At 44.7% G+C, this 25,052-nt stretch overlaps 1 protein-coding gene across 6 annotated transcripts in view; it reads right to left on the reverse strand.

Moving 5' to 3' along the window:
* The window catches only part of celsr1a (cadherin EGF LAG seven-pass G-type receptor 1a), an 81,067-nt gene that overhangs the window by 23,474 nt on the left and 32,541 nt on the right, over nt 1–25,052 (reverse strand). For 4 of the 6 annotated variants that reach the window (XM_079183647.1, XM_079183645.1, XM_079183646.1 and 1 more), the window contains exons 2-8: nt 23,574–23,929; nt 23,190–23,478; nt 20,265–20,487; nt 18,909–19,024; nt 17,176–17,264; nt 10,063–10,143; nt 191–348 (exon numbers count right to left, since the gene is read on the reverse strand). In XM_079183647.1, coding sequence (XP_079039773.1) covers nt 191–348; nt 10,063–10,143; nt 17,176–17,264; nt 18,909–19,024; nt 20,265–20,487; nt 23,190–23,478; nt 23,574–23,929 — 1,312 coding nt within the window. The remainder of the gene's footprint in view (nt 1–190; nt 349–10,062; nt 10,144–17,175; nt 17,265–18,908; nt 19,025–20,264; nt 20,488–23,189; nt 23,479–23,573; nt 23,930–25,052) is intronic. The other 2 variants (XM_079183649.1, XM_079183648.1) reach the window with 1 other exon arrangement.

A 25,052-nucleotide genomic window follows, 5' to 3' on the forward strand; every position in this document is an offset into this window, starting at 1 on the left:
AGGTGAAGAGGGGTTGTAGAATGAGAGGTGTGTAATCTGTGGTAATGAAGCCCCGAAGGTACAACATACTGTACATACCTATTCGTCTGACTAGTTTGCGTGCGTCGGACGGATTGGAGATAATTTGATGTAATGTGATTATTGATAAGACCTGAAGATTAGCGAAAGAGAAAGAAAGACTCCAGCTCACTTCTTCTGTCCCGTCTGGGTGCCTTGGGCGGCACAGGAGTAGTTGCCGATCTGCTTCCCGAAGCGAATCGCCATGGAGATGTCACAGTCGTCTACGGCAACCACGGCTACCTTTTCTCCAGAGGGCCCATGAGGGACGCCTAGACGGCCGATGTTTGGCTGAAAAAAATAAAACAAAACACAGGTCGCAGCTAGTTATTCCACAGAAGTTGCGTGTTAGGATCCAGGTATCTAAGGATTTGCTGCATCAGTAATTCCACTTTCGCTACAGGGGGTACTTGGAACGATTGTGGAGCAGCTTAAGTAATTGGATTAAAAAAACCTGATATGTCAATATATTGAGTCAGCTTTAACACATGATCACAACAGTTTGGGACCAAGTGCAGGAAAAGTAGCAGGAAAGCTAGCAAGCAGAGAAGCACGGAGAAACAGTCGGCTAAAAGTACTGTGTGAATTGTTGAAAAGGATAGCTGAGTTTAATAAATAAATAGTTGAAATAGTTAGCTAAAAGTAATTGATAAATGTTTAAAATAGATAGTATAAGCTGAAGGCAGTGGATAGATTGTACAAATGGATAGTTAAAAGCTCAAACTTATGGATAAAAGGTTAAAATGGATAGTTAAAAGCTAAAAGTAGTTGATGAATGGTTAAAAAAGCTAAAAACTAAAGGTAATGTACAAATAGTTGAGACTGCTAATAGATAAATGGTTAAATAACAAAACATAGTGGATCAATTGTTCATCTTATTAATGCAAATGCAAACTTTAACAAACCGACTTAAATGCTGACATTTCAATTGCATGAAAGAATATTGTAACATCTTTTGTAACATTATGAGTTCCTATAATAACCTATAATATCCTGTTTAAAAACAGTACAAATGAACACATGTATAACATGACGGGGTAGGATACCGAACTTTATCTGACGTATGTCTGATAAAAAGTGTTGGGAAAACTGCTCTACACCACATGGAATCTCATCTATTGTCTCCTTTTACCCACCGAGTGGTATTTTTTACAGTGTATTGTCATGCTAAATCTTAACTGACGGAATTGAGCTCAAACCTTTAATGCTTGATTTATTTTTTATTCAATAGAAGAAACTTGGCCGAGCTTTGGTGCTCGATCAGCGGAGGTCAGAGCAACACAAACAATGTCTGTCTGACTTTAGCCGACTCGGAGCAGAAGTGCGCAGGCCTCTCTTGGCTTAAGATGACAAACAGCCCATTGTGTGCATTAGCTTGCACCTAATGATTACAAAGTAGGCTAATTCCTCCATCAAGGCCAGTGGCCGACAAATGTGGATCTGAGAAAATGTGTATCGGCTTAGAAAATCAGGCCACCAAATCGCTTTAGTTTTTGTAATGTCTAACCTGAGACCGAAGTTCAACGGAGCGTTTTTACTTCACAATGGGAACGGGAAGCAGAAGGAATTTGAGGACTTCAATAAAAAAAAAAATGTTTCCACCAATTAAATAACAGCTCTTTTCATATAGCTAAAGATTATGAGCCATGCTCAGAGATAAAAGGAATAAGTCTTTAAACCAATAACGTTGATATGGAATGTTCAACATACTTAAGAGTCAAATGACAGATTATATTCTCGCTGTGAGTGGCTTAAAATAGATGAAAAATGATTAGCGACCTCTCTCTGCTATCTGTCCTGGGAGAATGGCAACTCTCATGACTATAACAACACACAACAAAGGGACTACAGATCTTAGATCTGATCACAGTGCCGCGTTTGCATAAGGCACCCAGGCTGTTTAGAGGTATGGCAGTTCGAGTGATGGCAGGAGAGACTTTCAAACCGCTGCAGTGGCGCATTAACGGTACACCGCTCAAACTAAGGGACGGAGATCTAGAATAAATTATTTCATTGTTGTCGTGTCGAACAGAGAGTCACGCATAGCGAGACGCTGGGTGCGTGCATGTGTCTGTCTGCTTCATAAATAGGATTAGAGTAATGAGATACTGGTGGGGCAGAGACTCTGCAAACAAAGGAAAAGGGGAAAAATAGAAAAGAGAGAGAGAGCGGCACACAAACATAGGGAAGTGGACTGACCAGAAATAAGAGACCGAAGGAGAAAGACAAAAGAGAAACTGGCGGACGGGTGAAAAAAAACATGAGCAACAGAGGGGGGCAGTGTCTTCTATTTTAGCTCAGGTGGGCTCTGGTCCGGGCATATTTTCCAGCCCACAGGGAGTTTATCGCTGCCACTCCCTTCAACATGTCCCCGTTTCCACTGATTCCACCAAAACAACACCTTCACACTTTCCATACAGACAAACAGGAAGGCCGACTGATCAGCACTACACCTCTGACGCCACAGCTGTTTTCTTTCTTCTTCACTTCTAGTCTCATTTGTCTATTTGTTATTTTCACTCACACACACATATTCATGCACACGTACACACAAGTGAGGACAGAAAAAGGAGAGTGAGTGATCAAGTTGTGGGAGCATTTGATCCCTTTCCTGTGGAAGTGGGACAATAGAAAGAAGCCATGTCAGGCATGGTCGAGGAGCAAAGCATCGTGGGTGAGCTCTGTCGTGTCTCCTTTAGAACATAGGAGCTGTGTTGTCTTGGATGTTTACGATTAATATACATCAATTTAGATGCAACCCAAGATAGAACTGCAACGATTAGTGGATCAACAGAAAAATAATCGACAACTATTTCGACAACTGACTCATCGTTAATGTGATTTTCAATGTAAAAAAGGCAGCAAATGCTGGTTTCAGCCTCCCAAATATTGAGATTTCCTGCTTTTGTATCAAATTAAACTGAACATTCTGGGGACTGACAAAACAATACATTTAAAGACATCACCTTGGACTTTGCGGAACTAAGACAGACTTTTTTTTTTTGTACTATTTCCTGACAATTTTATAAGTGATTTATACATTTTTCTAGAAAATAACCGGAAGATTAATCGATTAAGAAAACAATCGTTAGTTGCAGCCCTAATCCAAGATGCAAACATATTTTTTGCTGTCTTTTTAAATAACTTATTGGATTTTGTTCTTCACAACACACAAAAGTAAACTAATAAATGATTGAAAGTTAATTTGGACTGAAACTTATTATATTTATTTTCTAATAAAACAGATAAAAATGGGATTAAATTATACTGATCCAGCTTCATGCCGGCCACTGAACTCTCAGACTGTTTTGCATGTGTCTGTGTGGGTCAGTACCCTATAATCACCGTGTATGTGGTGCATGTATAGCAATCATGATGGTAGGAAACCACACCCCTGTCACTGGCACCCGGCCAGCCGGCCAGCCGCCCCTCTGCACTGTATCTGCAGGTGCCGACTTGTGTTACACCCCTTCTTTCTTTCCACCTTTACCTCCCAACATCAGTTCCACTCAGCCAACGCGTGAACAAGGACACTGTTTATTGTCATAACCAGGCATAATTCAAATCAGAAAGGTAGGAGGGGCCGATTTGAAAACCGTCATGATTTATTGCGTCGTCATGTTATGTTGGATTCAAACTGTCGAACTGCCACGACAGCGGCCTGCGGCGGAACGTTGCACTTCGGGGAGTGTGCGTCAAAGCTGCGCGGCACATGTGGCCAAATGTCTTTGAAATGTCCCTGATAATTAGGACCTACGATGCATTACGCTGTGTATTATGCATGAACGTCTTCTGTGATCAAGGGACTTGCTCCAGTGAGTGAGAAAGAAAAAAAACGAATCAGGTTTTGTTCAGAAAGCAGCAAAGCCTGCGGACTGAAGCTGGAAGAAATGTTGGCACCGCGCAGCCAGCAAGCAGGACAACAATGACAACCCCAACACAAATAACCACAGTGTTCAAAGACGCACAACAGCGGTGAAGGAAAGAACAATAAAAGGGGCAAAAGAGCAGAGAGTAAACGTCCATCGTCCTCTTCTATATGACCGAATTCACAGCAGAGAACAGAAGTTTAAAACACCACAGTGACTGAACAATATGCTGTGTAAGTGTGTCGTATTGTAGTTCTAGAGAGGAACACATTATTCTACAAACCTGATCAAGGGACCAGCTTTGCTTCATATCCTCATTTCTACATCTTTCCTGTCTATCGTCTTTTAATATCGTACACAAAACTACGATCCATGCGTCATAAATATCGCTTGAGGCCAGATTTGATGAAACCAAGTTACGAAAGTGAAGAAGAAATGCTTCATTCCTACTTTCATCAATCGATATCAATGTGCATGGGACAAGATTTGGATATTGATACATGTATTTTACAAAATGCTGAACTATTCCAAAACAAATGTTGGTCAAGCGATGACCCAAATGACTTCTCAAACCAGTGGGGAGAAGAAAACGAGAGGGAAAGTGTGATAACTTGAAACGTTTTCAAGGGCAACAAAAGGGTAATTTGTCTGAGAGAGGAAATCCCTCAATCAGTGACTCTTCTAACAGAGGAATCTGTAGCTCTGCTGATTACGATCTTATCATCTCTTTTGAGTTCAGTCGAGCGAGGAGGGGATGGGATAAAGACAGGAAGCAACACACGGGAGAGAGAGAGAGAGAGAGAGAGAGAGAGAGAGAGAGAGAGAGAGAGAGAGAGAGAGAGAGAGAGAGAGATGCCCGGATATCGTACATAATGGACCCGCAACCCAACAGTCTCAGGGGTAGCAGCTGTTACATGTGCTGCTCACCCACAGGCCGACGTGTATGTGCACACCGCGTAAGTGCTGCATGTATTTAGGGTCTCTGTGTAATGTGTAGGGGACAAGGGAGCATTAACGCAGCTGTCGGAACACAACTGATCCAGGCTCATACCTACGCTTCCCACGCTGCACATCTTTTACACACAAACCCTTTACTGTGACGGAAGAACCCGCCGATGCGTCTTTATTTTTCGGATACCGTTTGCTTTAAATAACACCAAATTTCCAAAGCCTAATCATGTAGGCATTCTATCATTTTATTTGCTGTGAGCCCACAGGGTTTATGTTTATGTTCTTTGCTTTAATACATTATAAACTCCCTTTTGAAATCTTTGCACTGGATGCCATGTCCTAAATTGTCTGCGGAGTGTCTGTACGTGGTTTCAGGCTTCGTTCTGACCCCTGGTTTTGAAGTGCACTCGGCCCTCACATCGAGGGGCCCCCATGAGAGTCTCTCGTTTACCCTCCGCCCGACTCCGGGCTGTCGAAGATTCCCCTCTCTCTAAGGTGTCGTCTCCGGGGGCGATAGGCTTGCCGCCCGCCATGGCAACCCACTTGATCCCCGCGGCTAGCCACAAAGACGAGGAGGGCGGAGGACGCGAGCTGACGGAGGCCTGAAACGCGGGCGAAAAACACCCACACTTTCGCCCCGACAGGACTACATCCCGTTCCACACACGGACGCAGGACATGGATCCTCCAAAGCTCACAAACACACACACACGCTGTCCCTCCCTTCCACCAACACACACACACTAACACCTCTATTACCATCGGGCTGCCTGTCAAAGACGACATGATAACTCAACCGGCCCCGCGGCCGGGACAAAGATCCTTGCTGCACAGATTGAGTTACATGCAAAACACAGTTCGACAGCTTAGTCGGAAAACACCTCAAACTCTGTCAAAACGAGCAACTAATGGCCAGTAAACATGTGTGTGTGTGAGTGTGTATGTGCGTAGAGGGTGGGATAGAGGGAATACCCCATGGTTATTGTGTGTTTGTGCGTGTGTTTGGAGACTATGGGAAGGATGTCTGCAAATTGTGTTCAAGCGTGAGTGTTGAGTGAGCAAGAGGCAAGCTCGTTTGTGAGTGTGTGTGTGTGTGTGAGGCAGGAAGTGGCTAGCGGAGCTGCAGACGGCCTCGCGGTCCATTCTGATAATAAAGGAAGGAGGGCGCACACGGTTTTATTTTATTTGGGCTCGCCTGAGGAAATGCCATTGTTTCTCTGACTCCTGGATGACAAATACACTTGATGGATATTTGAAAATGTCCGGATGCTTTAAGGCGCGCGTGTGTTTGTGTGCGCTGTGTAACTCTTGAGGTAACCACAAGTAAAGACCAAAGATGTTTTTATTATCATACAGTATTCATAAACTGGAGCCAAAATAAAGATGGGCATATGGGCATTGACCCAACATCAGTATCTCTCTTAGACGTTTGTGTGTGTGTGTGTGTGTGTGTGTGTGTGTGTGTGTGTGTGTGTTTTGGCCCTGTCATGCACAGGCTAGTGTGTCCCACCTTCCCTCTGGCAGCAACAGACTCCGTCATGTCCACATTACCTCACCTGCCCTCTGGCTATGTAAACCTAGAAGTGTGAATTATTCAAACACACACAGCGTTCCCAGAGGCTTTCCACGGGGCTACGGCGTCCCGCGTTCAAGCCTATATGTTACTGCTGTCTTCATCGTCTCATCACACTTCTATCTATCAGCGTAACAGACGGGCAGCGGCCATTGTTGGCTTTTTTTGGCTTTCGAGCAAACAAATGCGGGAACGACACATACACTGAGGAAAAGGTAACTGTATCCCGTTTGGAACGGCTTGAGAAAATTCCTTTTACAACGCGACAAACATGGCCAGCTGCCTGCACACTGACATCAATGGGATTACCTTCTGATGGAACGCTTTTCAACGGCTCGTTAGAGCATATTTTACAGGCAGGTTTTGTCTCTTTGACTTATTTTGCACGATTAATCTTAAGATTCTTTTTTTCTTTTTTTTCTTTTAAGATCAAGTGCATTGGATAAGTTTAGTCTTGAGGATTTAAGGAGAAGTCCGTTTCGTTGCAGTTTTGCATTTGAAATCACAATTTTGCTGGTAATGAAACAGGAATGCCATGTTGTTACCTCGCTAACACAATGAGGGCAGTTTAAATTATGAGGTTTTTAAAGCTGATATGTTGCAACAACATTTAGAAGCTCATACCATGCGATAAAATTGTACAGACATACGGCATGTGTCATTAGCAACAAATAATGCAACTTACTCCCAAAGAAAAGATCAATAGCACTGTCATGTCATGAGAGTCAACTTTTTCATCTAAGGCATGGGTGTTTTTTTTTTTAAATGTCAAACTATCTTATAATATAGCGCACAATAACAGGCAGTTTTTTTTTTTAAAGGTATATATAAAAATAAAAAATGTAATAAATACATGAATATAAAAAAATCAAATGTGCTTCTGTGGCAGTAAAATATTCCTGGAAGTAAAAAAAAAACTACTTTAATCCCTTTATATTCGAAATGCAAAACATGTATCTAGATCTGACCTCTGAGACAGCAGCTGCTGTACAGTGACCATCTCACCATTATCTAAACAGCCTTGTAGAGAGCACGACATGAAGCAATTATGGGCCGCTCGGAGTTATGCTAATGCTTAGCAGTAAAAGCAGTGGCACAATAAAACTTGATAAAAAGCTTGATAGGGATCGTATAAGAGATAAGGGATTTACATTAGTGGAAAGAGATAAGATGAGGAGACAGAGAGATGCAAGAGGATCAGGAGGCATCAGTGCCAGGACTGTAGAGTGGTTATAAACCAGATGGATGTGTTCTCTCTCTCAACTTCATTCTTATCTCTCTATTTTTCTCGCCCCCAAAATTCCACAGTCCGTCCGTCTCTCTCAACTTTAATCAGAGGTTTAGTTCATGCTAGGTGAGGTGTGTGAAATCTCCTCTTTCAGTGACAGACACACTCCCTTACATCACGGGAGAGCGAGGGGGAAATGTCAAAATGAGAGAAGGTGAAGACTTGTGAGAGAGAGAGAGAGAGAGAGAGAGAGAGAGAGAGAGAGAGAGAGAGAGAGAGAGAGATGTAGTGGGTTAGGCAGTCATGTATGAAGGCGGTCTGTAGTGACAGATTTATCAGATTTATCTTCATTCCTCAATGACACACTGCTGTACACATCTGCTGTTCCTAACGACTGGTAACTCATCCATCCTGACGAACACACACATGAATGTCAGCACATAGAGGTTCTACCGATGTGGGCGTTTTATGAATGAGTCGTAACATCTGCGTCGAGACCCCCCCCCCCCCACCCCACCGTCTTTATAGGCTATGTGGATTCAATCACCTCCTCCTCGATTCAGAAGCTGAGCTTTTCTCTACCTGTAGCTCGAGGCTAACTAGCTCACATGCTCGAGGCTAACTAGCTCACCTGTCCTTAGGCTGGAACGGACACCTCCATCCCTGGACGCTAGGTGCCGTCAATTTATGTGTAGCTTAACCGTCATATGCTAGCAAGGCTAGAGAGGCCACAATACTGTTTTGAAACAAGTCAGAAATCCCCTATGAACCACACAGCTGGACCGATATATCCCGGGTAACTAGCTCACGGCAATTGAGGCCCGTTTAGCTAGTTAGCCTTGAGCTGTAGCCGTAGGTTGAGAATTAGAGGTCACTGAATGACACGGTGTCAGCACGACTTAAGCTAAAGGCGAAGATAAGCCTTTAAGTGAATATGTGAGGGGGGGGGGGGGGATATCCCATAGTAAATCATCTCACTAATGCTACTCAGAGACCTGGGGTTACACAAATAACTGCAATGGATTGTATTCGTCAATGTCCATTATCTTCAACTTTGACGATAAAAAATATATTTATATACGTGCTGTATTCAATCATGAAGCCCAAATTATGTGATGATTCACTACACACACACATAACGTACACAATTTGTGGTGCAGGAACATTTCATGCCTTCGTCGCCTAAATCAAAGTAGCTTTACTGCTGGATGCAAAATATCAAAATTCTTTATAATATGATGATAATATTATTGAATATTTTCACTGTTTTTATTGACTTATCCAAATCTATTAACCCTGGCACACACACACTCGCACACGGCCAAATACATTGTAAAAGAAGGTGGCTCCAACAGCCACAGGTGCAGAAGCCTGAAACTAGGCGTAACCAATATTCAACCGATTTATCTCTATTATTTATCTAATTATCCAATTAACACCAACCCCTAAGGCACATTAGGGATCTTAGTGTAACAGAAAAGAAGCTTAAGAATAAGATCTAAACCTTAATCTCTTAAACTAAACTGCAGCCGCGTGGGCCCCGAGATACTCGTTGTCCGTGTTCATTACAAGAGCTATCTCCGACGACTTTGTGAACGTTGTTAATCCTCCCTGACAGAATTGGATGCTTCAGCCTGTCAGGATGCTGCCAAGGAAAACACAATGCTCACTGGGTGTCTACCAACCTGTCTGTCTTCCTGCCAAGGCTTAGACATGTTTAGCTCACCTGAACAAACCTCAACGGAGGAAGCCAAGGAAGGCTGTTACTGTGTCATTTCTGCTTGTACAACACTGGTCTATTTTAGATATGAGGAGCTTCTCCAGTAGATGGAGAAACAGAGAGAGGCAGGGAGACCACAAGGCCGATATATAACGCACTTACTGTCCCAAAACCTGTCCCTACCGGCTCCACAAAGAGAGGCCCTGACCTCTGTCTCCTGTTAGTGATTTAGTTTAAAAGAACTTCAGTGTGAGAGCAACGACATGCAGCACCAGGCCGAAGCAGAAAAGGAATGTTTTGTAGATTACGCTATGGAGCAATGTTTTGACGAATGGGTCCCTGATTTGTTTATAGGTTCAACGAAGAAGTCAAATACATGAGAGAACTACCAAGTCCACACACTTTCTAGGGCCAAACTAAACCAGAAAACCAACCCCAAATCCACTACAGCCTCTTCATGAGTCCAGGCCAGACCATAGCCATCAGAGCGAACACCCAAGTGTTAAGAGGCCATGTTACCTCTGTGTATCTGAGGTTAGCATGTACAGTAGAGTTAGTCCAGTAGACCGTACTAGAAGCAGAGCGGGGACTACGTGAGACCACGGGGGGAGGGGGGGAGGGGGAAGAGCACCAGTGGGGACACTAGGCTAGAGGTCAGAGGTTACCTCCTTCTGATTGAGCTCCAGCCAGGCAGTATAGAGCGGGAGCCGCAGAGCCCCACTGGAGTCCACCAGACTCCCCCCGTCCTGGGAGAGAGACACCGTGAGAGAGAGACACCTCGTTAGACCGGCAGCCCACAACCAAGCCACGTCACTATATGTGTGTGTGTCTGTGTGTGTGTTTGTGTGCATTGAAGTCTGTTTCTCCGGTGATAAAACTGGGGTAGGCAGTATATGTTTGGTATCAATGGCCAACAATTCCATAATAACCTTTCCAGAAAACTGCCAAGGACTTGAATTACAACATGCTGAAAGGTTCTTTTTGGATTTTTGCTCAATGATGCTCAACATAAACTGCCCTCCCGCCAGTTTCAACACCCAGGAATATACAGCGCGGGGCAGAAGAAATATGAAGACAGACATCGCTGTGTGCATGTACTGTATGTGTGTGTGCGGTTTCCAGCCAGTTTGCCAGCGATAACGACATACAAAGTAAAACATCATTCCTTCCTGCCCACTTCAAACACACCTCTCACACCACCTCACACAATAGGCTACAACTCACGCACTGCCGCCTTCGGACAAAGATGTCTCTGGCAGATTTATATCACGCTGAGAAATACTATGCTGTGCTATGAATTTACAGCAGGAGAAACACTGGGAACGAGTATGTGAAAGCCCAAAAACCAGCCTCCACATGTCAACATAGGTTGTTGCGCCACACTGACACAAAGCATGGTTTTTACAAGCATGTTTACATGCTGCAGTACAAGATAAATATATGCTATAATAATTATAATAAGTGATTAAAAGCACCTAACTATATGACTCCTTTACTTGGTTTAAATAGTCACAGCTACGGTATGATGCCTTGTCATTAGTAAAAGAATCGTTCCTGGTACTTAAATGCAATGTGTGTGTTTATGTGTGATGATAACCTTAACTGCTTGACGTCTGGGGAAACCTGCGTCAAGAAGAACAAAGGATAACATGGCCCCTTCCTCTAAAAACACACCCCGCCTGGGAATGTAGGGTCTGGGGCTTCACCTTAAAAAATAACTACTTAACCTCAAAAAGCACAAGCATGCACCCGTGTCTGTACAGAAACAGACAATGTCTGCACATCCCTATGCACAGCTGATGAAGTGCGTGTGTGTGTGTGTGTGTGTGTGTGTGTGTCGCCATGACACAGTCACACACCTAATAAGGCATGCGTCTTTACGGCCACCCAGGAAAGCCACATGTGGCCTCGAATATTAGCAATAAAACTGCAACACAAGGACATGGATGGCAACTCTAAAACCACTCCAAAGAGCAATTATCCACTGTGTGCATGTCTAGAAGACTGTGTGTGTGTGTGTGTGTGTGTGTGTGTGTTTGACTGCTTATCAGCTTGTCATGGAAACCCAATAAACTCTGGAACATCAACAATGAGAGGAGAATACAGCAGCTATTTATTTAACAGCACAGATTTAGAGAGCAGTTCCCCCTGATGACGACCGTTGAGAAAAACTCAATTTGAAAGATGTCGATTTTGCATCTGTAATGCGCGACAATGTCTTGGTAAATTGTGGCTTTGACTCCATCCAACTGGTCCACTTAGGCTTGGTCGTTACCCGTTAGCTGCAGCTCAATCGACAGCAAATATCCCCTTTTACCCACCACTGCTCTACCCATGTAGCACTGGTGCTATGTGAAATGGTGGTCGACTGTTACTACTACAAAAAGTCACATGAATATGAACATGTAATATAACGTATCAATATATTAGACTCAGTTAATGTGGTCACTTTCAAAAAGGTTGCCCTACGGTACAAATAATCTAAAGCTAAAAAGGCATGCGAGAACATGGAACCTAAACCGTGAACCTGATTTATTTGGCTACATTTTGGGGCAGCAGAAACAAGCTATAAACGCAACATATTGATGTTTTTGTCCTGCTGATGGATGTAAGTCCAGTATTAGCTCACCTTTTAGCTCTGTTTTTGGTCTCCACCCACTTCTGTAGAAAGTATCCGTCTCTTTAGCTGCTCAATTCTCCACCATGTTCACCAGCTAGCCGCTAGCCGCTAACGTTGGTAGAATGCTCTGTAGAGCTGAGGGGAACCGCAGAATTATCTGTGGGGTTCCTTACTACAACTGACCCCTTTTAGTCATAAATGATTTAATACAGCAGCTTTAAAACAAATTGATTAGTCTCTATCCTAAAAGCCTAAAAGTGTTAAAAGTTTTGGAAATAGAGACCTGTCTTCATTTGAGTTAACCAACAGCTTTCCAAATATAGCTGAGTGGTTAAGTTGCAGCCCATTAGCGGTGGAATGCAAAAAAAGTCACACACAGCATATTTAAAAAGTACTTCAAGCTATGCTGTGAAGTCATTTGCACGTATGTTCTGATGCTTAAAAGTCCTGCCCTGCAAACAGCACCAGAGTGAGAGCCAGGGAGGAGCGGCAGAAGCAGAAAGAGTGAACCTTTGGTGCTCGCTGGTGATAAGAGCCAGCTAAGCCTGTCTGGGAATGCCGTCTACACACCCGAGCCGTAAATATCATAGCTCATATTAGCCAGTGTAACAATATTAAACCTGTCGAACATCGAGCCTGTGTGCAGCGAGAGGCAGCATTATGAAATGTCATGCTACGCTTCGCTGAATTTGGCAGCATATGGATGGATCACATGGAACGTAATTATAGTTTATTCATAGCTGTGGTTTACACTTAATTGGTGTTCCAATCATAAGCATTTTTTTTTATAGTTTATTCTTGTTTAAAGATAGCCAGTGAAACGCACGCGTGATTGATATTCCTGCGAGTCCTGTCTTGTTTTCATGCTTCCCATGTGAAATCATACCACCCAATAACACAAACTCTGCCTGGAACTGCAGGCTTATGGGAATGGAAACATGCAGTTGAGATGCATGTTTCCATTCAGATGGGACGCAGACACAAAGTCACATTTTTGGTCACCACCAAATTAAAAGGGTTTAGATGATGGAGTTTGACGTGCATTACCACTATATAATCACTGTGTTTAAGACTGGTTTACAGTGAATGCTAAATGTAGAAAATGAAGTAGCTGAAGTGACTAAAAACGTTTTTTTGACAAAACATTTGTGCCTCAAGGTCCATTTACTCTAGTTTTCCCAGAGCTTTCAACTGCACCTCACACTCTTGGAGCATGGACCTTGAGCTAAGATGTTTCTGTCAGACTACTATTTCTAAGGTCATGAATCAACCTTCATGTTCATTTATATTGTTTCTTTCAAGGCAAAAACCTCTATTATAAAATAAGATTTCTTTCAAATGGAACTATTTTGGTGAGATTATGGCTGTGGTTATGGTAAAGTTCAATGGATTCTGCATCTATTCTATCCTGATGTACTCCATGCAGGTGGCTTGGCAGACATAACCATGATACAACTGACATCCTGCCCAGCGTCCAGCTAAATAACATCATTTCCTGCAACAAGAGACATCATTTCCTGCAGTTAGCACACATCAAAACCCAAGACAAAACCTCTTGCTGCTCCAGGAATACCCATCTACGCGCTTCATCTGTGCGTTTGTGTGTTTCCTGTTTTGATTTCGCCTTGCTGAGACGGTCAACTATCCTTGAGACTCTGCACCAAGGAATTCAAAAAATGTCTTTATCCCTCCACTTCTATTGTGTAACATCCCTAATAGCGGTACGGACAGATGCACATTTTCAAAAAAAACACACACGCACACCCTCAGAGTAGCTCACTATTTGTCCCCCCCCCCCCCCCCCCCCCCCCAACAGATGCAAACACACGCACAGAAAGCTTTTCCAACCGACCCAGATCCCCGCAACAATGGCAAGTCCATGTCTGTTGTCATGCCAACCCCCCCCCCCCCCCCCCCCCGACCTTTGACCTGTGTTTTTCAGCAGAGGCACCCTGGTTCTTCTGAAGACAGCAGCGGCGGATTTTAAAAAGGGGGCACCCATAAAACCCTGCACAACTTCAACCAGCGTCATCACCTGACCCAGTAAATCCCCGTCTGTTCGTGCATGTGTGTGTGTGTGTGTGTGTGTGTGTGTGTGTGTGTGGGGTGAGTGGGCCGTTGGGACCGTTAAAAAACAACTGGGGGCTCGTGCGGGACTAACAACCCTGGATCGGACTGCACCAGCTATTTGTGACGGTACAGTTGTACTTCTTAAAAAACTACAAGCTAGTTTCAAACTAGTGATTCGAGTTGCAACGTTAAAAAATGTCTTTAAAAAAGGTCATAAAAACTTCAGTGATGTCAATGTGAGTTAGCTTGTAATCATCTGTAGCTCTGTTCAGTCAAAGGCAACCATAAAAAGAAAGTCACAAGCGTCACAAGTTGTAACATAACTGCCAAATAACAATTAAAGGGGCGTATTACTTTGTTTTACTAGGCAGTATGCAGTAGATACATACTGATTGAGTATGTAGCAGTACGTTAGCATGTGGTTTTGAAGACAGTCTAAGTTTAACTTGGGCTTAAGTTAGTGGAATAATGTTTCGTTGTTTGCAGTATATTGTGTTATTTTTCTGAAATACAATTAAAAAAAAACAACATTTTTATCAAGTGCTCAACCTCTTCTTCGGAACCGGTCATAACTTCTATTAAAAGCTAACATTAGATTTGTCATTTAGTATAGTTAGCTACACAGTTAACTGGCAGCGACTGGTTGTAGATATTATATTAACTATATAATCTCCACGGTAGAACTTGTTAGTAAACACTTCATCATTACTAGGCTACCTACGTCTGAACTTAACTGCAACTAAAGTCTATCAATCACCCGTAGCCACCTTGACCAAATCTCTTCCATTCATGATGGCTAAAGCCCCCGGAAAGCTCCCAGAAAGACAACACATGGACGGAGACGGGACATTATTTATGTGCGTGTTTTGCATGACATGAATCTGGATTACATCACGGTTTGAGTATTGGGCTCTGATCTTCTTTCTAGTCCCTATCTGTGCTATGCAAGCAATGCTACCCACGCACACATGTGTGTGCGGGTGTGTACGGGTGCTCCTGCGTGCGCGGCGGACATATGTGTGTGTGGCGACTTCCATTCACTTCACCCATGCATTCACATGTCAACACATCTGATCTATTGGGAGAACAGTACTGCTTTCTGCCATATACATTTCCACTGAGCCCTCCAGCAACTGATGTGGCATCGAATTACCATCAGTCCATCCGACTTCTGATCATTCAACGCATGAAGAAAAGCTGACCCCGTGTCAGTGCTACAGTCGGCCTCGGGATAATTTCACGGAATGTGTCACTAGCTTTGCAAATCACTGGTCTGTATTAAGACTGGCATTGGTCCTATACACGCTCCGTAATAACTCTAGGATACACACTCATGATACCGGTGTAATACATGTGTGTGTGTGTGTTCGTGTACTTGTATCTGCCCGTCACAGAAGAGAAGCGGAAGCCTGTGGGATCAGCAACGCCAAATAAATCAGAGAAGTAAACTTGCGCGGTACAAAGCAGGAAATCTGTTCGGACGTGGAAATTAATCTCTCGTCGCCGTGGAGACATCCCTACAAATACCAGACAACCGAATAGACAAACGGAACAAAGACGTCTTCAGTGCGCACAGACTGCAGATAATACCTGTGGTAGTTAGTGGGCTTACAGCAACGTTAACAGAGCACTACATGGTTTAAAGCTATGGTCTCTAGCGTCATAAAGGCCGTGCTGTTAAACAGACACACTCACAGCCGAAATACACCGCAAACAAGAGATACACATGTGACCCTGCGGCTAACATGGTACAGCACGGTAGCCTGATTATTCACCTTTGATGACAACGTTGCTGTCAGGGCTCACACGTATGCTATGGGCTCTATAGCCGGTCGCAAGAAAGGGGTGAACAACCTGTGAAATGTGAGAAGGTGTGCATTGTGGGCTAGCGTTAAGGCCAAGAAGCACGGGGCAAAACACAGGTGCTGCTGAAATACGACGCTGGAAGTCTCGGGTCAGACCAGGGATGCTCCGGCTTTCAGCGTCGGGATACATGAAGGACGAGCCTCGGGGAGATACGGGGAATGAGTAGAGGGATCGATGTCTTTTGTCAGAGCATTGGCATTGCACATGCATACCAGTTAGCATATTAGCTTTGAAAGGCTGTGGAATAAGGCTGCGCACATGTTGTGTCGCATGTCCACAAGGCCTGTATTGATTAGCCCCATTTAGGTGAGACGGCAAATGAATCGCTGTTACGACTTCAAATGGGTCAAATTGATCTCACTTAGCTTTCTATTACAGTAAACCACTGACAAAGTCAATTTGAGGGAGAACTTCACATGCAGATAGAAATGATTGGATCGACATGCATCTGGTTTCCTGTCTGGTTTAATGATATAGGAACAATGCCCGCAGGCTCTGGAAGTTTGTTGGAAGTTAACACCAGCACTTGACTGCAATGTAAGCCCTTCTAATACAATATTACAACAGAAGTGGATACGTGAGCCAGGTTGTGAAGTAATCGTCGTCTCTCGTGCGGGATTGGACTTCGCACAGAAGCAAGAGGAACATCGTGGGAACGTCTTGAAACACTTAACATGTCTCACGGTTACAAAAGAAAATGAAAGAAATCCTTTTGTCAGCGATTAAGATCCACTTAAGATAGTGACATCATGCAAGAATCCCTACATATGTAGACAACCTACCCTCGACTGAGAATATATACTTGAGCTCGAAAATACCGTCGATGACCTTTTGACCCGTGAAGCTGCAGCCAGGCCCCTGCACTTCTTTAAGATGAGCTGTACCATAATTCAGTGTTGAAGGGCTAAGGCAGAGGGTTGATCCGGTGTCAGAGTCAACGTCATTAGTCAAGCCTGCACTGCCTCAAAGAAAAGCCACATTTCAGACATGTTGCTCCCACGATACAACTCCTGAACTTCTAAATACTGGCTAAGTATGATCTTCATGGGCAACATTCAACTAGATATTTCTACATTACAAACTCTCCAAAGCAAACTCTGAAGGGTCAGCGTCTCGTGCTTTACCCCCCTATCTCATGTTTGTCAAGTGCAATTTTCACCGGAGGAGGAGAAGGAGGAGGAGGAGGAGGAGCAGCGGTCGATCGGGTGATTGAGTTCCTTACCTTGTTGTAGTAATGGAGCTGGACAGAGTGCCACTGGCCATCACTGACCCCGCCTGGGATGTAGGGAGACACTGTGGTCTTTGTCTCACCTGGATGGGGAAGGGAAGGAGGGAGAAAAGGGAGAGAGGGTGGAGGTTAAACCAGTGCCAGTGGGATGTAGGGTAGGGGAGAGGAATCGAGAGAGGGAATGGGGAGAAAAGGTAGGATGGAAAATTTAAAAAGTTGAAGAAGAGGAGGAGGGAAAGGGAGAGGAAAGAGAGGTAACCCGCAAAAGTAAATTATGAATATAATGTAGTTTAAAAGGTTGAGCACAGCTGCTGCTGAATGCTCACATACCGTTCTACATCTCTCAACATAATCCACAGGTTATTGATAAATTGCCTTTATAAGCACACTTGACATAGACACACACACACCATGATCATAAATCAACTGGGAAAGCCAGTATTAATCTGTAGTATCAATGGCTCCTCAGTGAGAAGATTGCGCGGCACAATGGCACCAGATTTACTGAGGGTTTACTCTGTTTGTCAAGGGCAGGAGCAGTCTGGACAGGAATCCACTGCTCTGGAAATCAGCAAACAGCACGGCAACACTCCAACAGTGTGTGTGTTTGTTTGAGAGAGAAGGTTAATAAGTGATGGCTCAGTTTTCTGGGTGTGCACGTGAGAAAAAAAGAGGGCGAAGTGTTTGGAAGTGATCGTGTGTGCTCCTTCACCACTGTGTTTGTTTTTTACCATACAACAGAAAGATAGAAAAACATTGAAAGAGAGGCTCTCCTCATTAAGCATGACTCATAATTTGAGTATTTAATTTGATGAGTCATGCATTCTACATTTAGTCACATTTCAGATTTTGTATTTGGCTCGCCTCCCGAACGGGCTTCACCCAACGTAATCACATTGAGCTGGATTCCTCCCCGTACGGAACCATGGGAAAGTAGGCATGCTCGTTAAACAACAGTCACCAGCCCAGAGAGGTGCCCAATGTGTTTGATCTGCTTTCCAACAGTTGCCAGTTTGAATAATGATCGTGGGTGTGTTTGATTCAACGGTGGAAATAAATTGAATACATTGTGTGTGTGTGTGTGTGTGTGTGTGTGTGTGTGTGTGTGTGGGTGTGTGTGTGTGTGCGAGTGTATTTGCATGTGTAAAAGCATGCATGCTTTAAAAACTTGCAAGTTTTGAGTGTGTGTGTGTGTGTGTGTGTTTAGTAGGTTTTCTTTGGCCACTAAATGACTGTGCTATCATTAATCAGTCTGGCAGCTCCCACTCTGAGGAAGGAGCTGCTTTCAAAACATAAAAACACACCCATCTCTTACCTACATACAGAAACACACACACACACACACACACACACACACACACACACAAATAAATGTATTAATTTGTTGATATGGTTGAATACGTGAATGCACTAACACACAAACACACACGCACAGAAACTTACTTAAAAAAAAGTGCATGTTGATAAGAGTCAGCTCTTTGTGAAAGTCACTTTAGATAAAGTGCACTTGCACCTGTGTTAATCTACTTACAATGTAGCCGATATTAACAACAATTACTTTAAGTGGTCGCCACACATTCACTGGCACACACACACACACACACACACACACACACACACACACACACACACACACACACACACACACACACACACACACACACACACACACACACACACACACACACACACACACACACACACACACAAACATTATGGGGGCTAACCTCCAGAGAAGGTGAGCTGAATCTGCTCGTCAATGATCTCCAGAGCGATAAAGTCGTGTTTTTCATTGAATCTGCCGTTGTAGAGGAGCAGAGCGTTCCTCTCTCTGGTAGCAAACCTGCAGAGACAGATGGGATTTAAGAGATTCTTATAGATTATTTTCTTTCTTTTCCTCCATAATATATATGGAAGAACAGCACGACTAACAGTGGAAATCAACCGAAAAATGGAGAAACAGTTTGTGGTATTTTAGTAAACAGTTTGTGTCTTAATTCTTTTACATGTGTAAGGGATTTATTTGTCCAATTTAAAAGTCCAAAGGGAGAACAATAAAACAATGGATATTCAGATGTGGATTCCAACTGTTTTTCTCTGCACTAGCTCACGTTTCCTGTCACATTTCTAAGCACCTATCCAACGCAAACAGAGCGGGACCGAGCGGTTGAAGGCCTCGCAGATAGCTCGGCGATGAAAGGGCCGATGGGGCTCTTGAGGAGAAGTCACTTGGAAAGAAAAGGCAGGATGTGTAGGAGCCGGCGGGCCGCAGAGAGGAAACAGTTCCCCTTGCCTCGGATGATGCATGAGCGTGTCCCACGTGTGAGGACGGGGGACGGGGGACGGGGGGGGGAGAAAGACCTGGTAAATACCTACTGGTGAGTGTGCTCCACGAGGGCACACAGTTCACATTGCTCTTTGTGCGCGTCTGCGTTGGGAATGTCAGGTGAGGGCAGAGGAGTCAGCCGGCAGATGCCAGTGAGGAAGTCAGGATGGCTGTAGCCAAACACTGATAAGGGGAAACACATCACACGGCCTTTCCTGTTTTCACCGCAAACCTTTCTCACCGCCACGGTGTCGACGAACTCCCCTTCATCAAACTCCCCTCACCTACTACTGGCAGCGAAACATTCGACAGAAGTTTCTCCCGTCACAATATTTACTGTGTCGCAGGCTTGCTGAGCAAACGTTATCTTCGTTCGGCAGTTTCACGAGCGCGCCTCACAACGTTGCGCATTCAGTTGGAGCGTGTGTGTTGTCTCTGCTATTACATGTGTGTGTGTGCGAGAGAGAGGAGGGACACAATGGAAAAGTGTGCACATGTCTCGGCACGCCACAGTGGCTGTTTTTATTTGTGCAGCAACACACTGCCACAAACAGGTATCGCAGAGGTGCGCTGCCGTTGCCGTGCAGTGAAAAAGGTGTGTGGTGCGGCAAAGAAAGAAAGAAATGTTATCCAGACAGTTTAACAGCCTGGAATTCTGGAGTTTTCTTTATAGAGTGGATGTCACTTTGTGTGTCGTTGGTGAATAAAAAGACAGACAAAAAAAGGAACAAAGGAAGGAAGTAGGGAAAGTACTCACGTGAAGGAGACGGTGAAGTGGAACCTTTGCCGCAGGCCTCTGAAGGTGATGAAGGACTGTCCGGGGAAGTTGCGGGTGGTCATCTCACAGTAGGGCTTCTCGAACTCTCCTGGTAGACACTCGCACATGAAACCACCTGCGAGCCGGTTGACGCACTTGGCGCCGTTCTTACACACGCCGGGCTCGCAGCGGCCTGACAACGCATCCACCTCGCAGTGCTCGCCTACGAGGAGAACGGGGAATGAGTTGCATTCACTGCACGTCGTTTTATTTTACTCTCTTTACTCAAGTTGGCATCTCCCCTGCTGCCTTGGTCTGAACGGGGGGGATATCTTCACACCTTGTCGGGATACTGTAAGGCAACACCGTGTTGCCTGTAGATACGATGTGTGTATTGCAATGGCAGTGCATCTGAATGATGAATTGCCTGTCATCATCATCTCATCAATTCATTGTCATCACTTCATCTTCTCTGCGAAGCGTGTTTTCCACCGTCGACTGAAATACAGATCATCTGTTTGGAATCCAGTTGTTTTAACGAGACGCCCTCGATTAGAAGTCGAGCGCACTTTTACAACTAAGCCGTGCCTTCTGCTATCTCCATCCAAACGTTCGCAACACTGACAAAGCCCTGTTTATAGGTTTATAGGTTTTTCTGGGAAGTGCAGGTCTGTTTTTTTGGCCATATTTGGAGAGAAGAGAGAGGATTGGACATAAAGAGGAGTGAGGAGGGGGGAAAACAACTTAACGGAGAGCAGTTAAAAGAAGAAGAAAAAAGAAAATAGTGACAGGGATGAGAGATTCCGCCATTAACTCAAATCCACGGCTGATACTTTCAAGCCATATAAAGATAACAAAATTCCCTCTTGGCGTAACTCTAGCTTGGCTTTAATGAAATCACAGAAAACATTCACTGTTAAATGAACATTCCCACAATTAGATGTCTCCCTCAACCACTTCTTCATCTACTTTAACTCGCCATGTCCAACAGTTACCAGAATGAATCGAGGGAACTTTCTGTTTCCCATTCAGATTGTATGTAAGCATCTACGTTATAGGTCTGTGTGATCAATCATCAGCGCATTGGTGCGAACACTCTGCATTCCCTACTGTCAGTGGAGAGGTTTCATCTGTTTATGAGGGATTTCTGCAAATATGACTGTTGAAAGAAATACGAAATAGTGTTCTCGGAATAAGCCCGTTTTTTCAGAGCGACCCGATGCGTTAAAAGAAAAACTAATTTAGCGTTTCTTTTGTTATTTGCCACAAGCCTGTCCTTCCATCAGTAAGTCGAAGGCTGCATGTTGATATGAAACGTATGATATTATATCATCTGATTCAGTTAATTGCCGCAGTGGGTCCGGCCATGGGAAATTCCTCCTAAATGTGATCATGTGGCTCTAGCTCGGTTTTCCTGGCTCGGCTCGCATAAATTCCTCCGCTAATACACCAGCAGACCTCTTTCTGACAGGAAAATATTATTTGTGATGGGTGCCTCTGTGTCCCATGCCGTGTTGTGTGTCAACCTGCTGTCCGGATAAGATCCGTCCACCCAGGACACACACACACAGATCCCCAACACTACAGCCTGGAACCAGCTAATGGCCCCTCTCTCCTCAGCGTAATCCTTTTTTTTTTTCTCCGAGGGCGAATTATACGGATCTGTTTCCCTGTAATGTAGGAAACCCAAGGAGGATAGATCGGGCCCCCCTTGTCATCAGGCCCATAATGGCCCCTGATGGGCCCTGACTATCTGGAGTTGAACTGTGACCTTCAAAGAGGGGACACCGGGACGCAGGTAAGGGAAATATGATGGGTGAGTGGAGAAGACGGACATGGGGAGCAGGAGGAGAAGGCGAGAGAGGGCCGGTGAGTGACAAAGGCGGGTATAATCAGGTAATTTCATCAGATAGGGTGGAGGAGGAGATGGAGAGGACAGGCAGAGTGTTGGGAGAGACAGAAGAGAGCGGGGACGACGGCTGTCAGAGGCCCTCTCTGCTCTATTAGGGAGAGACAGAGACGCAGAGACAGTCAGTCAGGTATCAGATGTACAAGGGGGAAGTACGGGAGGAAGATCACTGACATCGGGAAATATTTCAGAAAGTGATTTCAATGGGAATGATGAAAGCTTCCGAGGCTCATCTACCATGTGAAACCGAGTCCTTTTTTCTTCAAATCAGTTTTTGATCAGTTAGAATATTCTCAAACTTGAGTTGCCTCAGAGTCCGTGGTTGCTAACTATACGGCTTCTTCTTCCATTCCTCCCTTTGTCTGTCGAGTCTTGACAATGAGTCAAATAGTGCTCACATTTCACAATAGCAAGACATTATAAAGTTTAAAAAAACAAATTATTAAGCTTCTGTGGTTTTGACGAATGGGTTATGTGAGGATGGGATATGTGAGATCTGGTTTGACCAGTATAGTCAGCAATGCGTACATCTCTATACAGCAATAAATCTACTGTACGTGTACCTGCAGTATGACAAAGCACGTTTCCCCTTCCTGCACTGGGGTCGACCTCAAGCTACAACAAAAGGTGTCGAGAGCTTTTACAACCTGTCAGTGCGGTTTAGCAAATTTTCTCATTGAAGCCTTTGTCAGAAAGAATATGAGCCCTTGCACATACTTAAAAAAGACATTTTTCTTCTGTGCTGGCTTTACTACACACAGGCAAATACCACAAATGTGTAATTTGATTGAAGCACGATACAGTTTAGTTGAGATACTTTTGTCCAATAATCTAGTTTCAAAATAATACAAATAAATGAAGAGGTATTAAATGTAATAATTGATTGTCCTTCCTTTCTCCAATGATATGCAAACTATGAATTATTTTGAAAATGTAGGGAAATATTTCTATGATTGCATTCTGCCAGCTTTGGGCTACAATAAACTGAAATAAAGCTTTTTTTTCAGAAGACTCACCTGTGAAGTCTTCCGGGCACTCGCAGGTGTACCCTCCCTCTCGGCTGCGGCACCTCCCGTTGTTCTCGCAGGGTCCCGAGTAGCAGAGGTCGACCTCGGTCTCGCAGTAGTCGCCGGTGAAACCGAGCGGACAGCGGCAGCGCAGCCCGTTGATGGGGTGGATGGGCCGAAACAGAACCGTGTCGGAGGCGATGAAGGGAGGGGAGCTGTCGAACTTCAGCACCGACACACACTTCATGTAGTTCTCGCAGGGCTCCCGCAGGCAGATGTTGTCGTCAAACGGCAACACCTGGAGAGAAGGGGAAAATCGCGGCCTTAAAATACAATTTCAGCCTGTGGAGAATTGTAATACTTTGCACTTGAACGTGCATTGACGTGTGTTACCTCCTGAGAGGATATCAGCCTCAGCAGAGTCCTGTTGAGGTAGATCTGCTCCTGCAGCTCCTCGGAAGGGAAGAACATCCCTTTGCCCGCGGTGCCTCCGGGCTGCAGCGCCGAGAAGGTCACGTTGAGGATGGAGCCCTGCACGTCGGTGTCGTTTTGGATGTTGAACACGAACACCGCCTCCCGTTTGGTGGAGAGCACGGCCGCCACGCCCTCCAGGAAGAGGCTGAGCAGGGGGGACAGGAAGCGCTCCTGGGACATGTTCTCCAGACGCACCGTGATGCTGTTGGTCAACATGTCGTCGGTGATGATGGTGACGCGCAGCGTGCAGACGGCCACGACGTGATGGATGCCATCTGGAGGGAGGAGAGAGACGATATTTTTGCCGTTAATGCACTTCTACTGATCGGCAGCTCCAAAAGCAACAGGCTTACATGCAACAGATTAAACACTGACATGAAGAAATCATCGAAAATGAGCAGTACACTGTAGTCTGACAGGCAAAATGCTACATGAGGCCCCAGCGTGTCCTCAGACACGGGGCCAGGTTTCATTTCAGCAAGGGCCTTCTGTGACGCAGTGCATATCAACAAAGCAGATTAAGCCGACAGCAACACACACTTGAATGCCAAAAAGGTGTTTCCAAGGTTGCCAATTAAAGTTAAATAGTTGGGAAATGAAAGTTTCACTTGAAATAAAAGCAAAAAGGACATTTTTGTAGACCTGCACAACAACACAAGCATATTGATTCACTTCCTGTAGTAGTGTGTGTATAATTCTCTCACATATTTCCCAACTATTATCAAGTTACACTGAGACTTGATTTACTGCCAAACTGCTCCCCCCTTCACGTCTCCGGACAACTGCCTCTGTCTCCTCCGCTCATGTTCCCGTCCACTCGTATCTATCATTAGCTAAGTTCATTCTTCAGTGTCCCACAGCGGCTTGAATACTGTTTCCCAAAGACGTGCCTATGCAGTTTTTATTAATATGAAAATAGAAATGTTAAATACTGTATATATAATAGGCTGATTTACCACTCAAAAAACGCGTGGTCATTTCCTTCAACGACAACATTTTGCTGCTGTGTGCAGCTTCAACCCAATACTGGTTGGACCCAATCCCATCTCCTCTGCCCCCTCGGCCCTCTCTACGCTGCAGCTTTAACAGATTGACTTGTGTACTTGTGTAACACTTTTGCCGCTAGATTGAATTAAGTAGTTGCCAGTCGGGGTGGTTTCGGTCTGATTCAAGCCCCGGCCGGGAGTAATTGGATCAGTGTAGGATTTCTGCCCCTGGGGAGGGTTAGGTCTGGTCTCATACCTACTTCTGGCACAACTGTAAGCTCTGGTGCCTATGGAGGGGAACAGAAGGCTATAGGCTGCGGAGGGCACGGGCAGGGTGAAGTACAGCTGACAACAGGTGGTGAGGCCAGATGAAATTTGAAAGGGGGGGGGGGGGGGGGCGTATTGCACAGCT

The sequence above is a fragment of the Pholis gunnellus genome (assembly GCF_910591455.1).
Source record: "Pholis gunnellus genome assembly, chromosome: 22".
Classification (NCBI taxonomy): Eukaryota; Metazoa; Chordata; class Actinopteri; order Perciformes; family Pholidae; genus Pholis; species Pholis gunnellus.